Here is a 17,900-nt window from a genome sequence, read left to right on the forward strand (position 1 = left end):
CCTCACGGTGGTGACAAGGCTGGGGGCTGCTGTTGGGGTGCCATTTATTAGGGTTACAACTGTCCTCCCACAGCTCCATGTCCATACAGGTGCGACAACAGGGACAGGGCCCCCTCTCCGCCCCCCAGCTCCGTGGCAGGAGTTGGGGGCTGCCACTGGGCGAACCCATCCCGATTCCCTCTGGCCGCCCCTGTGTGCGGGGCTGGTGGCTGGGAACCAGCAGGGACACCGCTTTCTGCCCAGTTTAGCTTTCGGTCAAGGGGTTTTGGGGTCCCCCCAGGGAGAGGGGTGGCCCACAGCCCTCTCGCACCCCTCGCATCAGGGCCGGAGCTCGGGTGCTGCCAACCAGCGGCTGCCGCATTTCATCCACTCTGACGTGGCCTTTTGTCAGCAGAGCCAGCGCACGAAGGGATGTATGGAAATCCTATAGCCACAGCTGTTCCCGAGCTGGACAAAGTTCACATAGTGCTGAGGCTGCCGGGGCGCCTGTCCCACCATGGGTTTTGGTTTCAGGCTCCCCAAAGGTTTCTGGCCATGCAGCCCCAGCCCTGCTGCCCCTGTGGCCGCCGGGCCTGGGGGTGGTGGTGCTGGGAGCTCCCATCCTGCTGGGTGCCCGAGGTATCGCCAAAATTTTTGGAAACCAGAATCCAGGGCAGTTTTGTTGCCCCCCGCACCCCCCCCCCCCCACCGTGCACAGGCTGGCTGGCCCTGGGGAGTTTAAATGACAGCCTGCTGGCACAAGGTCATGATGTACTTACTGTGTGTGGCTGTAAAGATGGTGGGGAAAAAAAACAACCAAAAAAACACAAACAAACAAACAAACAAAAAAAAAAAACCAACACCTTGCCCTGTGTTGGAGGATTTACTGGAGAGAAGGTGTCCAGGAGGTCAGTACTTAAGTGAGTCAACTACCGCTCCGTACTAAATCCTATAGGAACTAAATTTTCGGGGGGGGGCTCTCAGAAATGCAGGCCTAAAATGCGTTTTTTTTTTTAAGGCTTTGGTGGTTGCTTCCTAGAGGGCAGCTCGAAGAGTGCAATGCCTTTTCCCTTAAATGTCCTCACGAGGACAAAATGGTTTCATGCAGCTTATCAGGCGCGGGTTAAACCTATCTGCTAGCGCAGGGGAACCCTTGTGGCGCTCGTCCCGTGCCAAATTCCGCTGGGACTGCTTTTTTCCATCAGCAAGCAGGAGTGCAGCTCGTCTGTGGGAAATGCTCCATGTGGCGATGCCGAATGGACTTACAAGGTATCGGTGACAAGTCCCAGCGCTCTGTCCCTGGCCTAAGCATTCCTCAGGTTTGCCATTGACAAGAGCGCTCCGACATGTAACGGCGTAATTATAGCTTGGTGGGTGCCTCCAGGCACGCCTGGAGCGGCGCACAAGGAAATAAATATGCCTTTTTATAGCTCGTGGAAGCATGGATGCCGTCAGCATCCGCTCCTCCTTCCTGGCCATGGCGTCCCTGCTGCGCAGGGTGGTGGCCCTGCCTCGCTGCTGCTCTCCCTCCTAATTTAAAATGATTTAATTTAAAAAAAAAAATAAAATTTTAATGATTTAAAATCCAGTGAGACAGCCTTGGTGATTCTGGGGTGACTTCCTGTTAACCCGCGGCAGCTGCCTTTCTGGAGCGACGTTTCTAATTAAGGCACATCCGAAAATCTGATGCGAGCCGTGCTGATGCTGCAGCCGAGTTATGTGAGCGTCCGAAAGATCGCCGCCCTCGCTCCACGTGAGAGGTTTTGTGCTTTAACATCACCGGCCCTTTATGCGTGGTGCTGCATGTGCTTTGGTTCATCAGCTCGATGGCACTTCCTATCTTTAGCCCCGCAGTATTTTGATAGCCGGCTGACAGACCTCAGCACGCTTTACCTATCTCCCCACCAGATTTCATTACTTACGTGCCTGCCTAAAAGCCTCGTGCAGAACAGCAGCCGTGCTCTTCCTGAAGGAGGGAACCTGGGCAGAGCGTTGTTCCCAAAGGCCTCGGAAAGCATGTGATGAATAAAGGACAATAAAGATCTACCGCTTGGTTTTGCTTCAGGAACAATATCTATCCCCCCTTCCTTTCTACAGCGTGTCCTTCTAGGTAACATTACACTCCATATTACAACTTATTTCAATGTTCTCATTGTGTTTGCCTCTTCCTTCTCTTTCGAGCTCTCTTGCTTTTGAGCTTTTCTCATCTCACCGTAACACTGAGAAAAAGCCTACCATCAGAAAACCCAATCAAACTCTTTCCACGGGTCGTTTATTGATGGTTTTGCTGGAAAGGGAGGACACGAGAGATCTGTGTCCTTTCACCGTACCGCAGGGTTTGTCTTAATGCAGGGTGTTCCTATACCTGTTGGGGCGTGAGCTCCTCTGCAGGACATTTTGAAGGCAGATCACCCAGCGGGGTAAAGGCCTGCTTTCTCCAGCACAGGCTCCTTGGAACGCTTCCACATGAAGTTAACCAGAAGTCTATCAGTAAATTCACACGCACTCCAAGGACACGTTTGATCACTGTTTGTTTCAGACTAAAATTAGGTTGGCATTTTCAGTACTAATTCCTGAGAAGAGATTCCTCATGTAGCACAATCTTAATGTCATTCCCTGTGAAAACCCACAGATTTTCCTGCTGGATTTTCAATTCAGTAACACAGCAGTCCCCACCTCACAAAATTCAGCTAGCTGGAGAATTTAGGACACAATAACTCTCGTCTGGACTGCAAAAGGCAGAAATGCAGGCGTCCGCCCAAACCTCTCACCTTGGGAGCACTCCACAGTTCTGTGAAATGGGCCACGGTATCTCTGCGTGCTCATTTGCCTGAGCACAAAGTGAGAAATGCAGACAAGCTGAGGCTGACATAAAGCTGTTTTCACACCCGCGATTTAAAAATATCCGCGGTGCTGTTCACCTCCCGTGATCGCCTCTGAGACTCTCACCCTTGTTGGACACCCGAACTATGTTTCCAGGCTGGAGTTATCGCTTAAAGCAAGGCTGCCTGAAGCTGCACGGGTATGGTTAGCATGAAATGTCAAATGCCACGAGATGTGCGGGCTGCTGTTGTACTGGTGGTGGTGTGCGTGCACCTCTTTCTACTAAAGGTGATCGACATATTAAAATGGGAGCTCAGAAAAGAGATTTTAAATAGATTTTTACTGAATTTGAAAGATGATGTTACAAACAAGCCATTACATAAAGGCTTAATATCTGCAGAAGCATATAAGCAAGAGAGGCAGTTGTTTTCCAAATGCATCTCTACTTGTCCCACCATGAAAATGCATTTTCAACTTATGTTTAAGCCAGTGGAATATAAAATAGGAAAATTAAAAAAAAAATCCTGTCCATCACAGCTGCAAATAACTTATCTTCATTTTTCAATTATATACAAAAGATGCTTTCCAAAGGGCAGTGTAAGAAGTGTTTACACAAATAAACCCCAATTCTGACTTCCAAGTACTATTTACATCATTCTGTACACGGGTCTTTCAGGTCTTCCAAGACCCTGCAAAGCAAGAAGGAACAGCGTGACCATCCGAGCATAAGAACAGATTGTTTCCAGCAGTCAGCCCCTCACATTTCACCCCCTTGGAGCAGGAATGTATTTACCTATAAGCAGTTCAAAAGCTTGTTCTGAATATCTTCAAAGACTTGATTGTAAAGCTCATCTCTAGACTTCAGTCCATCTAAATAAACTGAAAGAAAAAAGACAGAGTCAGTCCATAGGCTTCTACTCGGAACAAAGTTTATATGTAGATTAGTTTTTTAGTTATTTTACTGGATTAATCCAAATGATGACTTGTTTTCCACTTCTGTTTTCCAGAAAACAGAACCCTTCTGAGAAACCTATGTCCCCCAAAACCTCTTAACCCATTATAAAGTTTTATTTTTCCTTATAATAAAGGAAAATATTCTTATAATATAAAAACAAAGAGAAGGAGTTCTTAGCTGTAAGACTGCATATATTTATCCGTCCAGAAAGTAGGCCAGGACTACAACTTAGTAATAAAAATAGCGCCTTGCATCATTACAGTTAAAGTTGCCTTGATTACATTACTGACTTCCTTAAAATCCAGAGTATAGTACCAAAGGATTTGGGTTTGGAGAGCCTTACCAACATCAACACCGTTGTCCTCCATTTCTTTCCTGTGCTTTAAGTACATGGGCCAGACGTGTCCATCGAAGAGCCCGGGGGGGTCAGGGACGGTGTAGTTGCGTGTGCTGCAAACGTGGAGGTGGGAAGCAGCGTTAGGACTGCGGGGACTGCACCCTCGTGCAGTACCAAAGCCTGACGTTAATCTGACAGCTGCGTGCATGTGAGAACTGGTTGCTCTTATCAATAATTGGCAATAGCTTCCACATTTTGCACGAAGTTTATTCAAACACCCAAAGGAATATGGAATGTAGTGGCAGGCAAAGCGAGCATCGCTAGGGGTGCGCTGGGGCTCACGAGGGAAGCACGCAACAAAACTGCTCTCTTTGCACCCCTTAATGGATGCAATCTTGACAAAACCCCCACAAAGGGGGCAGCCAGAGCTTCAGTAAGCGCCACATGAAAGTCTCTTCCTCCAATTAGATCAAACTTTTTAACTGTAATTCCAATTTGCAAGTGACACAGATACATCCCGATGACAAGAAGATGCAGGTAGCTCAAAAGCCTGCCTCTCTTGACTGCAGCAGGCAGTGTTTTTGGGGAGGAAGAATCAAAGTCAAAGCATCTGCTTACCTTCTCCTCCTTTTGCATTCATCGTACGGAACTGCCAGGTAGTAGCGTATGTCAAAGAGGTCTATCAGTGGTCTAGGGTGGGGTGGAAAGAAAGAACGTGTCTATTCATTGCTTTCTGATAGAGAAAAGTGCTAAGTTACCCCTGAAAGCCATATAAATCTTTCTGCTTCTTACATGTATGACTATTGCAGGCAATTCTGCTTTTCATTAAGGCAAGTTCTGATCTATGGCAGGTTTATTACTTGCTATAAAACATCAACAATGTGAGCTTTCAGAGGTCAGAACTCTCCCTCCCTCCCCAATATCTGCTACAAGTTACTGGGGAAGATTAGACGTGGGGCTAGGTGGGCCTGGGGGGTGAACCACAGCTCTTGCTCTATCCGCTCGATTTTGTTTGAAGTCAGCTGAAGTTTTAGCTCCTCAGTCTGGCACAAACAAACTTATCATCGTGCAGAAGCGAGCTGTCAAAACGTGCACGGAGAAACAGGTTTGGTACAGGTTCCTCCAGAAACCCAGTCACTGAGCTCCACCGTGGCTTACAGAGTTGTGCTGCTATTAGGCTGAAGAAAACAAACCCTGAAAAAAAAATCTAAAAAGCATAGAATCATAGAATGATTCTATTTTAGAATCAATCTATCATTTAGAATCATAGAATGATTCTAAAATCTAAAAAGCAGAATCTAACCTAAGCAGCTAGTTTGACCCTGGTGGGATGTCTGGAAAATGATTATGGTGTGAATTGAGCAAGCTCTGGGGAATATAAAAATATATAAAATATTCCCCAGACGAAGGGCAGGCTCCTGCTCCCGGGACGGAGCACTGGGGTGGTATTTGTAACCTTCAGGAGAGGTACGAGCGTCACCTCCCAAGGGACGGGCCAAGAGCAGCAGGTGCTGTGCTGGGGCAGCCCGCGGCTGGCCGCGCTTTGTGCATGCAGCCCAGGGCTGCTCGTCCTGTGGCACAGCTCAGGAGGAATTCCACTTTTGCCAAGTGTCACGCACAGCTTGTTCTTGTAAAAGTTTTGTAAACAAAGCTACAGCTTGGAGCCAGCCCTCTGCTCGCTGTGTTTATAGCACACATTTTTCTGGAGTTTATATATTTAGCTATTGGAAATCTCCGCTCTCTCCTCTACTTGTCTTCCCAGCTTCTTGCCAAGCATTTTTTCCCCATATAAGAATGCGAAAAGGTTGATCTTTGATCCAACATACAATTAATTACTCGGCTGAATTTAGTCAGCGTTAAGCAAGCACATATACCACATGAGAACTATTCCTGAAGCCCAGGAGGGATTCCAAGCAGTGAATGCAGCACTGATTATCTCCTTGTTCTTATCAATGACCTTCTCAGGTCATGGTTTAGGCAGTGCGGTGGGAGAACAGGAGGGAAGGAGAGCTTCCTGCCCTACCCCAAAAAAGCCACTGTGTGCAGCCCGGTTTTACCAGCAGCAGATTTCTTACGCGTGAGAAATTCTTAGACATGATACCTCAGAAGGAGAAGGAAGGGTGTATTAGTAAAAAGGAAGTTTTAAGTCCTGGCACTAGTCATCTAGCGTTCCTCCCTGGAAAGCCATTAATAGTTCCCCAAACCTTACTTGTAATTATAAAGCAGGAAGCCTTCAATGACCAAAATATGGATATCTTTGGAGGCTGGCTCTTTAGAGCCAGGCGTGACATTCACCCCGTGGGAACGGGCAAACTTCACTGGGTTCTCAATCCAGGCACGCACAGTGCTCACCATTGCCTCCATATCCAAGGAATCCAACACTAGTTAGAAGAAAGGGGGTGGGTGGGAAAGAGGTACACAATCAAATACCTTGAACCACACAGGTTTGAAAGTATAATATATAATGAACTTGTAAATTTTGAAATTACAATTAATTTACTATTAAAACTTTAATAATTAAAAAGAAATACTTAGGAAAAAAATATACATTACTGCATCCTATAGCGAACACTGCTCTTACCATCCCATTGTTTAAAGCCGTCTTCCCCGACTTCTATTTGATCTTGTGGCTGAAATATAGTGAGCAATAAAACATTGCTGCAAACTCAGCGTGATCAGTTACCTAAGATCCGATCACAACCTGGACGCTACCACAACACCCAACAAAGTGTTCACTTAACAAAACCACTGCCGACCTTACTGAGATCAAGTTAAAATTTTAAGTTCCCGTTTTTCACCAACCCGAGAGCTTTGAAAAAGCATTCTTGGCTCAGATAAGCCACGTGTGACAAAGAATTTGAGGTTGACAATTTGGTATGCTATTGCTGGCCAAAACACTCCAGGTCCCCTATTTATATGTGAGCAGGTAAAGAATTATTCCTGGCCAAACTATTTATAAACAGGGGGCCTAGAGCGAGCACGTGAGGACTTAATATGCCAATGCAGTGTTAAGTAACTTTGAGTTTACCTGACCAATAATAGATACCTGAACTCCTCCTAACATTTCTACCAAAAATACAGGGCAGCACAGCGTAACTCGTGGGCCAGTGAAAGCTTTACGTGTGCCAGGTTCCACATCCTTATGGAAAACCATGTGGGACCTTCTCCTGCGCGCCGAGGGCTGGCTTCTGACCCAAATTCATGCTCGAGGCCACCACCAGGGCAGCGCTTGTGGCTCGGCACCACTCCACAGGTGCAAGCCGCGCTGTGCGGGCTCTGAGGGCTGCTGGGGGCACATTTTTTAGGTGAAATGCGGAGAAAAGGCCCAGCTTGAGGGGTCCACATGGACAGGGGGCTTTTAGCTGAGCTACGGCTGGGTCTGTCCTGGGGACTGAGGGAAGCTTTCGGTGCCTGGGGCCACTGCTACGCGTGGGAGCGGCGGCGTGTGCCGGGGGCGAGCGGGAGGCGCCGGGCTCACCTTGAAGAAGTCGTCCTGGTGGACGACGCAGCAGTTGGGCAGCGCCTTGACAAGCCTGTTGGTCAGCGTGGTTTTGCCACCGTTGGTGACGCTGAAACAGAGAACGTGAGACAGGAACGGGATGAGGGACACGGGCACGGGGGACACAGGGATGGTGGACACGGGGATGGGGGAGCCACTTTGGGGTGCTGACGGGGACATGGGGCTGACGGGGGACACAGGGGGGGCACGGGGCTGACAGAGCTGCTTTGAGGTGCTGATGGGGACACGGGGAACACGGGGCTGACGGGGGGACACGGGGCTGACAGAACCACTTTAGGGTGCGCGCAGCCCGCGCGCCACGTTTGAATTTCCCGCCTCGGCGGAGCGCGCTGGGCGCTGATTGGCTCTCGCCGCCCCCCTCCCCCCCCCACTCCGGCCGCGGCTCGCGCCGCTCTTAACTGCCGCCGCTTCCCGCGCGCGGGACGGCGCGTCCTTACCCCTCCCCCCCCCCCAGCTTCCCCCGCCGCTGAGGGGAGCGGCCCCGCCGCCATCTCGGCCGCTCCGTCCCCCTGCCTTCGCGGCTCTCCCCGGGGCTGGGGGAAGCCCCGCGGGTGTTTCCGCAAGATGGAGGAGGGTGAGGGGGGGGCTGAGCCTTTTCCCTCAGCTTCGGGAGTGGGCGTAAAGCGCCCGAACCCCCCTTGCTGCTGCCCCTCGTTGCCCCCTGACACTTCTGTTCAGGAGGCTGGTGTCCGTCGGCTTAAGGGGCTGCCCCGTGAGAGCAAGGCACGCGAAAAGTGCCTTTAAAATTCACTAAATTAGTTGTGAATGAGGGAAGCTCCTTCCTTTAACAGCCATTCAGAGTTGTAGCCGCAGAACCTGCCTTAACACGAGACATCTGCACCCCCCCCCCCCCCTCCAGACGGGAGAGCTGTCAAGCCTGACTGCACTTAATCTCTATTTTTTTAATCCAAAGGCTCACAAGATCACACGCTGTCCTCGACCTGCCTTTCGGCTCAGTCTTGCCTGGGGTCACTTTTGCGAGCTCCTCTGCAGTGAGTGGAGCGCTGCCAAGTTGCATCAGGCAGCCTGTCCTCAGCCGCAGGCCTGCTTCCAAGCCCTCCCTTGCTGCCGAACAGAGCTTTTTGTCCAATAATCCAACTCAAAGCAGTTCCCCCCCACTTCCCCGTGTCCTTCAGAGAGGCTTTTAAAAGCCTAAATTAATGTTGAAAACATCCTTTTACAGAGTTAAGGTGCGCCATGCCTGTAACTTCACCTATGAGGCTATTTGCAGTACTTCTTTCTACTTCAGTCTATTTGTAATACTTCTTTCTACTTCAGCCAGCCTCCCGTTAATGCTATAGAAGTTTGGGGGACGCCTCCCTGCAGAGCTCTCGGTGTTACATAAAACACAAATTAAGAGCCAGCAATTTGTCGGTTTTCTAGAATCCCGTACCACGATGGTCCCTTATATAACCCCCAAGGCTCATCTCATTTTACAGCAATTAGGCACAAAGGAAAAGCAGCGTATTAGATACCGATGACACCGATAGGAACTTACCCTCCGATGCCTATGATGTATTTCATCTCCGCGGAGTTGCTTCTGTAGCAGGAATGCGGCGAGGAAAATAACGCGGATGAGGAAGGCTGAAGTGACTTTTGGCAGCACAAAGCCGCTCCGGGCACTTTCCCCCCCTTTTTCCTGCCCGTTTCCCCCCTCAGCCCTGCTCGGCTTTACTATTCCATTGAAGAAAAGGCGGGTTGAGCTTTAATTTATAGAGCCCCGCTGCAGCGCCCTCCCCGTGGCTTCCCCGCCCCGCCTGGTGATGGAAAAGCCCTATGACTATCATGAGCCCAAGATGCCATATTTTAGAGCCCGGATTAACCAATCCTCACCTCGGCATATAGGGTCATGCGCGCTGCCGCTGCACCTGTTTCTGCACCCCTTGCAGACCCCCACTCCGCTGCCCTTGCTGCCTTCGCTATAAATAGCTTTTTGGCAAGCCTTCCCTTTGCCTAAATTAGTAATGGGGTAGGTGAAAATGTCACCCCTTTTTACATTTCCTTTGGGAGATCTGGGGAAGGGTATGGAGGTGTGCAAGGATATAATTAAGTGCCTCGTTTTTTTTCCTTGAAGTCAGATGAGCTCTCTCGCTCTCTCTTTGCTTTCCTCCTCTTTTTCCCAATCCCACTTTGATTATTTTAAGTGCATCCAGGAACGTAACGAAAAAGGAATTTTTTGTTTCTCTAAACTTCTGATACGGGAACTAAAATATTTTTTTTTCCTGTTTTTAGTAAAGCTGTTCAGAGAAAGGAATATGCAGATGCTGATGACTAAAATCAGTAAATCCACGATCTTTTAAAACTTTAGGAGGAACATTTTGAACCTTGGGCTTATACGTCATACGTAGACACAAAGTCATAAAATTACATGCTATACAATTATATTACAGATATATATTATATAGATAATAAAGATATATATATATATAGATAATAGACAGATAATATATAGATATAGATAATATATATTATATTATATAGATATATATATACACTGATACTAGCTTTCCTGAGGGCTGCCTATTCCCCAGTTCACTCATGTAAAGCAACGCTTTTCAAGATGTGTTAACTCTACCTGAACTTGAATAAATAGTTTATTTGCATAAATGCCTCTCAACAGAAATACATGTTGTAGAACCTGTGCTTTAGTTTTAATTGTTTCAGATACTTCTAAAATCTCTCTTGAAATATGTTAGGTAAAGCGGAGTTAGCGATAGTTCTGAATGTTTTTCAGATTAACATAATGATGTGAATCATACAGCATGCATTTTTAAATAATATCTTGTATAATAGACTTTAAATCACCCAAACCACTGTGTCCTTTTTCCTTTTAAAAATTCTATGTTTCACACCTTATAAATATCCCCAGTATTTTGCGGACACCAATGACACCTTTTTCTCAAAATGGGTAACTGTGAGGCATCATTAATTTTTATTTTATTTTATTTATTTATTTATTATTATTTATTCAGAACAACTGCCTCCAAGCTGTATTTAACTTGAATTTCTCTGTTTCAGGCCTGAAGAAAGGTTTACGACCTAAAAGCTTGTTTGCAGCACCTTAGCTATAGCTGTTGATCCAATAAATGATGTTACTTCTCCCTACAAATCTTGCCTGCCTCAAAGGCTAAATTATGTTCATCAGCCATAAGGTCAAGGCCTAGTGCTTTGATAAAATGAGCTGATCAGGAATAAATATGGGCTAAAAATTAGTAGCTGTCAGAGGCGTCAGATTCTGGAAGTCCTGCAGTGAAGGTATTGGAGGCAAGAAATTATTATTATTTTGTTTTTAAGAGAGAGCCTGGTAAATTTATGAACAGGATAATGCAAAGTGGTCTCTTCCAGTCTATTATGCTGTATTAATTCTGTGGGTTTAACAAATAGACCTCAGCTAGTGCTTCCACTATAATTCTTATATATTGTCAACATTAGTATGCTATTGGATTGTTTCTGGAGACTTCACCTGGAAGTTATACTTTTATTACCGTTACCAAGGTAGCTACGTAAAATGTTTGCTTCAGGGAAATTTGGATCTGGAATTCCTGAACATGAATGAGACGTGACTGTCGGGGAAGTTGGATTTCCAGCAGCTGCCCATCACAGCCTTTGCAATGGGGAGTCACCAAACTGAGTCACCAGAGCCTCAGCTGGCGTCAATTGTCATTGTGCGCTGAAGTGGAGCAATGACAATTTACACCAACTGACAATTTGGCCTAAGATTAGCCCTGTGCTCAATTTTTTCATGCCCTTCACTGTGTTTCTCTTCTGTCCATGAGCTAGGAAAATGTCTTGGTTAAAAAAGCAAACTGTGTGCTATACTAGTTTATATTTTACCACATTTGACCTTGTGTGCTAGGCAAAAACTGGGAGCCTTGGCAGTTGTGTAAAAGTTAGGTGGGGATACTGGTGTCAGCTTCCTTTGATCCGGTCTTCTTTATGTTGGAGTCCTGCTAATCCAAATATTTTTGGAATGTGCCAGCCTCTAGGTGAGTGAAAATTGTATTCTGCCCTGGTGTCCTTACTAATATGCACGTGCTTCAGAAACAGAACTTAGGTTTTTGCATTGAAAAATGAATATTTGGCCTAAGATCGAAAGAAACAAAACATTTATAGTATAGGTAGAAAAATAATAATAAAAAATATTGCAGTTAGCAGCAGCTGGTTTTAGTATTTGGCTGAGTTGTTCGGGATCAGTGAAATCCAGAACAACGAAGTTCCACTATCTCCATTAAGAAAGTCAAAGCTCTGTTTTTTCTGAAAACAAGTTTTCAAGAAGGCATTTTTTTTTTCCTCACAGTTCCAAATCTTGTTCTGTGAGCACCCAGTGTAAGAGCTCATTTTTTAAAGCCTTTTCTTCGTGGTCCCTCAGTGCTCCTGGGGATGTGTCTGGCTTTTCCTGAAGCTGTTTTTAAGCCACTTGTCTATGTTTTTCTATCACCTATATTCATAATCATGCACAAAACATCCAGTGAAATCATTTTCACCCACATAGCTCAAATTCTCAGATTCCTGAGTGGCCACAGCTTTGCTGTTGTTTTAGGAGGCGGCATGTGTCTGCCTGTGTTTGGAGATCTCAGGCATTTCAGCTGTCTGCTTCGTAAGAACCCCAAAGACCTCTTACACAAAACTGTCTGAAATGAATGGTGACAGTTACACTTACCAGCTACAGCAAACTTTACCCAACCTGTAAAAACGTCTATGCAAATGCCAAGTGTTCATACATTCTTTTTTTAGCAAGCTATGTTAGCCACGTTTCTCAGTGAGTTATGCGTTGATCTGAAACTTCCTTTTTTTGTGTGCTTGTTTATCCAGCAGATACGTTATCTGCTTGACACTTTACTAATACAAATACCATTCAACAGCGGTTTTCAATCAAAGATAGAAAATGTTCCCTCTCTTTACATTATTTTTAGAACACTGATGTTTACTAAAAGTTTAATATTAATCTCCTCTGTTAAAACTAAGATCAATTTGTCAGAAGATGATTTAACACTTGTGGAGCACTCATGTTGTTTCCCTGAGCTAGTTTAGTTTTTGTATATCCATTGACCTCTCTGTTGCAGGATGTGACTCATTTATTCTAAACCTTTAATTCAGGCTTCAAATCCTTCCCTAATCATAAGACATTGCTTATGGTATGAACAAGGTTATGCCAAGGTTCCTTAATGCTTTAGTTAGAGGCAGGGGGTGGGTAGCGGCTAGATGAGACAGCCTGCCAGCTGGTGAAAGAACAGTCAAAGGAATGAGAGTAATTTTCACTTGTGAATTTTTGAATTACAGGTTTATTTATTCTTCGCAGAACGCTGAGTTGGTCGGGTTTGCTATGAAAGCCTTTCTCCAAGCCTTTGGAGACCACACGTCTCAACAACGCAAAAACTTTGGAAGAAGACAGGCTTTTACTTTTCAAAAAGACAAGGTGAGAGAAAGTAAGAAGTGACACAGTAATTGTTAACTGCTAATAGCTAGGACAGCTAATAGTAAAAAAAAAATAGGCTAGTAGAATAAGAGGCTTAAATACGATAATGCCTAACTAGCTGGCATCTTGTCCCAGTGATAAGCAGACTGTCTTTCAGGCTGCCACTGTCAGAGGTGATATTTTCTGCCACTGCTGCCGCTGAGCCCACCGCTGCCATTAGTGGCAGGAAGTCTGTAGTCCCATGGAGGAGGGAGAGGTGGAGAAGTAGGTTGGCTGCTCCCCTAACCCTAATTATGACCTTAACCCAACACCTACGTCACCAAATTCTCCCATGAACTAGTGCTAACAAGGGAAGCCTTTTGGTAGACCTGAACTTCATTTGGATGCCATAACACAACCCCCCACACAACAGGACTCTGCGCTTTCTCTCTCACGTAACCCGAACCCGAACCCTTATTATGACCTGAAGCCAACAACTATGTCGCCAAATTCTCCCATGAAATAGTGCTCACAGCAGAAGCCTTTTGGTAGACCTGAACTTCCTTGGGCAGCCCTTACACAACCCCACACACAACAGGACTCTGTGCACTCTCTCTCTCCAAACCCTAACCCTAACGCTAACCCTAACGCTAACCGTAACCCAAATACTAATTATGACTCTAACCCAACACCTACGTCGCCAAATTCTCCCAACAATGGTCACAACGGAAGCCTTTTGGTAGACTGGTGAGAAACAAAGTAGTGTTTTTGCGATAGAATGTGTTTTTGCAGTGGGAAATTCCACTAACCTTGCATATTCAAAAGTGATTGTGCAGGCATGACAGTAGCACAGCTGTGGGAAGTATGGTAAGCAGATAAGGGGAAGGCCCCCCTGTCCCAAAATAAGGATGGTAACTAAGAAAAACAGGACGAACAGTGCGAAATCAGTAAAAAACAAAAAGTCACGGGCCTTCTAGTCATGAGAGAAGAAGGAAAAAAAAAAAAAGGGAAAAGGAGAAAGTAATGGTTGGTCAAATGAAATTGTACGTATATGGTATAGTTATAAGTGTTGAGTAGCTTGTGACCCTGTAGTACTCAGCCAGTGAGGAACCAGGGGAGGAATCAAGCATCGGGTAATAGGGAATATAAGGTTATGATAGACTTTGACTGTGTGCTCCTGCTTGCAGGATGCCTGCTATTGCAGTCACAAATAAAAATGCTACTTCACTGAGATATGTCTGAGCCTGTGTTCTTGGCTACAGAGTGTTTCTCACAAACTGGGGGCTTGTCCGGGATCCTGTTGCCTTCTGGGGAACCCTGTTACCACTGCAGCAGGAAGGCGTGCTCCGCTGATTTCACCGGTCCTGTGCCTTGGTGATGCGGAGAGCTGATGAAGGAACTGAGACTGGTTAAGAAGGCAGGATTGGTGAAGAGCTGGGGAAGAAAGGAAGGTAGGCACTCCAGTTTTGAGAATTGACCTGGTAACTCTGCACAGACCAAGGTAAGAAATATTAAATATTGCCTTGGGGGTCAGGTAAGACTCTTGTGTGACGTGATTGAGACGTATTTCTGTAGGAAGCGAGTGTGGAGAACCCGACACGTGGTTCTGCAGCTCAGCGAGGGGCGAGGCCAGGGGCAGAAGAAGTGAAAGGTAAAGGTGAGAAAGGAAGAGTCTTGGGGAAATGTGGTGTACGGTACAGCAGTACGCCGGGGAATCTGGTTAACCCCTAAGTGTATGGTACTGCCTTGCACAGTAAAGTGCTCTGCAATACACCCTCATTTTCTAGAACTGGAATGTTAGTGTGTGGTACCCTGCAGGAGGCAAAATTCTGTAACACACTGACAAGGGCTAGGAAAAATAGGAAATGAGGGTTCCAGGGAAGAGGGAGATATCCTGGGGCAGTGCCTGCCAACAGTCCTTCTGGAAGAATGGTAAGAAAGTGGAAAAATAATACCAAAATGAGAGGAAATGATAAAAAGAAAATGATTAAGTACTGTGTATTAATCTGGACAAAGGAACGAATTAAGGAAACAGCAGGATTTTGGCCAAAATACGGGTAGGATGACAATTCAGGCTTTAAATTTATATGTAAACAAGAAGACTCCTCTTTCAGAGGAGGAATCAAGTTATGCTGCTTGCTGGGTGCAGGGGGTAAGTCAGTTTTTATTGAAAAAGGGTCAGGACCAGGAGAAAGAGGACTCAGAGAGAAGGACGGGTCAATGGGAACCCTTGGGTAATTTACCCCCTCCCTGTAATCCTAATATTGCACTGGTGGCAGCAGCAGCTGCTCCAGGAAGGGAGACGGGGACTGCAATTAACCCTGTCCCTAGAGAAGGAGGGCACTTTGGGCTCTGGTAAGAATTAGAACAAGGTAGAAGAGATATTGAGAATTTCACCTTCCCCTATGCTCCCAGTACTAATACTCCTATGTATCCTCTTAGGGAGGTCCCAGGGAGGCAAGGACAACTAGGTTCTGTGACCCTGTGCAAGACTGGGAAAGAACCAACCCCCCCAGACTAGGACTAATTCTGACAGAGCAGAAATATCCGCTTATCCAACTGAGATAATAACAACCCACAACAGAGAAATCATACGAGAGACTTGGGGTCAGAAGGAGAAAGTAGTCGGGGATGAATCCTGAGGACCCGGTAGCCCAAGGGCTCTTTAAAGTTCATTTTGTGATTAAAGCCTGGCCAGATACGCAGAAAAAGCTCCAGAAGGTGGGAGGATAGAGTGAACAGTCACTGGAGACCCTCCTGTGGGAGGCCCTGAAGGTGTATGTCAGGAGGGGAGAGGAGAAGGAAAAGCAGGGAGCGAAACTAATGGTCTTCACAGTGTACCGGGTAGTGAGGCAGAGGATTGGGGATAGAGGAAGAAAACTTTCAGGGGAAGTCGAGTCCAGGATGGAAGGGAGAGGAAGAGAGGCGAAGGAATGGCATCCAAGGAAAGCTACCTGTGTTGCAACCTAAATCTTAGCAGGGACAGGCTTTGAGAAGATGTTCTAAGGCCGCCCACTTCCAATAGGAGTATCTGGAGTGGACGAAGGAGGAGCGATTGTTTGCTGTTATCAGTTCAGAATAGGGGAGTCAGGGCTTCCCAGAAAGCTAGTTCCACTGAGAGCCCCTGATAAATGAAACGGGCTCAAGGGTTGAGATAAGAACAGGGAGGTCACTCTACAGTTATCGTCACGGGCAAAACAGACTTAGCATAGGGAGATTAATAACATTTATTACCCATTGCTGACGGGCTGGAGCGGTGAGAAAGACAGAAACAAGCTGGGGGCACCTTCCCCCATCTCTCTGGGGGTAGAAGGGGCTGAGATAACAGTGCTACTTTCTGGGGACACCAGGCTGAGACTAGGGCAATTGTTGTATGTACCTGAGGCAGGGTCACTCGTTGGGATCAGACAGGAAAGGAGATCAGACAGTAAAGAAGCGGATCAGACAGTAAAGAAGCAATTGACTACGTCCTGGAAACTTGGCTCCCCGGAACGAAGTGCTGACCTTTGGCACTTCTCCGAATTCAAACGGCGCCAAGCAAAGATGTGGGAGTTTCGCCATATGAAGCCTAATTTGGATTGCCGGACCTGGGCAAAGGGAATGAATTACCTCAATTTGAGACAAAAGATGCTTTTCTTAAAAACTACATATTTGGGATTTTGTCGTCTTTGTCATCGCTCAGGACCATTAGTCCATTAGGATCATTAGCTCAAACCCCAACCTTGGAATTCCCGATCCATCCATTCCGAGCAGGAGATTGGGTTTTGATACGAGCGTGGAGGGAATTGAAACTGCAACCTGAGTGGGACGGACCGTTCCAGGTACTCCTGACTACTGAGATGGCAGTAAGAACAGCTGAGAAATGGTGGACTCAGTACACTCACTACACCCGGGTGAAGATATCAGTTGACCCTGAGACCTGAGAGACTGTTCCTAGAGGAGAACCTTTAAAATTAAAAATTAGGAGGAGGTGTGAATCATAGTTGTAAACTAACCTTTAACTTCTCCTTGGGAAAAAATAATGAATACCATGTGTAATTGGGAAAAAGAGATGGATTACATAGAGTGTTCCCAGGGTATTTTGGTTTTTATATTAGTATGTATATCGTTCTTCATACTGCTGGAAATTCAGGGGGCAATAATACTGACCCTGGATGTGGAAATGTTACCTGTGAGGGAGCGAATTATCTATGTTGTACCGAATATGGTAATTATGGGAATGTTAATATTCATTAACATATCCAATATTCTGGTGTTAATGCACACCAGACACAACATGGGTATCATCCTGTAATCAGATGGCCAGGCCTGAACGGCAAGGGGTGGTGTTGGCTACCTGGTAGTAAAGCCAGGAAGGTGTTGCCCCTAGAATGAGATGTATGCCCGCCCCCCCCCCCCCCCCCCCCGAGTATTCGCCCCTTGACTTAATTCTCAGGGGTCAGAATCCAGCCTCAACATGGACCACAGAGGCCAAACAGGACATTGCCTGTTTCCCCTTCATCCCCTGAAAAGCGGAGTCACCCAGAGGTGGGCCAATAGACTACCAAACCAAAACCCATTCCTTTTTTCCAGCTTTTCTCCACTCACCTTCCTGATCTAGCGCTTCAATTTGCCATGCTGAGCCAAGGCCACGTGGGTTAGACCAAGGAGAAAGAACAGACAAACGTGACAATCCACAAAGCAGTCTGTACCCTCACCCCTTCTTTCCTCCCATACAGCCAAGCCCCAGAACCACGTCCCCCAGCCCAGCACTGACACTTCGTTCACCTAACATCCCAAAGAGATGCATCACGCTCCCTGCTCCTGCACTCCGAGCATCTCCAGGTTCCAGGATCTGCCAGGATCTGGAACTGTTGTCATCTGGCGTGCCTCAGAAACGTGGCAGGAGATG

General features: G+C 46.5%; 1 protein-coding gene and 1 long non-coding RNA gene across 2 annotated transcripts; one reads left to right on the forward strand and one right to left on the reverse strand.

Annotated features, from left to right (window-relative positions):
* Positions 1–3,123: 3,123 nt before the first annotated feature.
* On the reverse strand, positions 3,124–9,332 carry NMRK2 (nicotinamide riboside kinase 2). The gene is made up of 8 exons (XM_040537570.1): positions 9,113–9,332; positions 7,573–7,663; positions 6,676–6,724; positions 6,304–6,475; positions 4,713–4,784; positions 4,101–4,207; positions 3,596–3,681; positions 3,124–3,491 (listed from the first exon to the last, which is right to left on the reverse strand). The coding sequence occupies exons 1-7, from the start codon at positions 9,136–9,138 to the stop codon at positions 3,596–3,598; spliced, it is 603 nt and encodes a 200-aa protein (XP_040393504.1). The 5' UTR covers positions 9,139–9,332; the 3' UTR covers positions 3,124–3,491.
* A 2,600-nt stretch (positions 9,333–11,932) lies between these two features.
* LOC121060246 lies at positions 11,933–17,651 on the forward strand. The gene is made up of 5 exons (XR_005814757.1): positions 11,933–13,030; positions 14,272–14,660; positions 15,653–15,658; positions 16,701–16,830; positions 17,582–17,651. It is a non-coding gene; the product is annotated as an uncharacterized LOC121060246 (long non-coding RNA).
* Positions 17,652–17,900: the final 249 nt, after the last annotated feature.

This window comes from Cygnus olor, chromosome 26, assembly GCF_009769625.2.
Source record: "Cygnus olor isolate bCygOlo1 chromosome 26, bCygOlo1.pri.v2, whole genome shotgun sequence".
NCBI classification, from domain to species: domain Eukaryota; kingdom Metazoa; phylum Chordata; class Aves; order Anseriformes; family Anatidae; genus Cygnus; species Cygnus olor.

What these genes read in the sequence shown, in the direction of transcription:
- NMRK2 (XM_040537570.1), bottom strand. Translation starts at nt 9,138, where the DNA reads ATGAAATACATCATAGGCATCGGAGG. An exon ending in TACATCATAGGCATCGGAGG is followed by an intron (nt 7,664 to 9,112) that starts GTAAGTTCCTAT and finishes TCTCTGTTTCAG; the next exon opens with CGTCACCAACGGTGGCAAAA. An exon ending in CGGCTTTAAACAATGGGATG is followed by an intron (nt 6,476 to 6,675) that starts GTAAGAGCAGTG and finishes TCTTCTAACTAG; the next exon opens with TGTTGGATTCCTTGGATATG.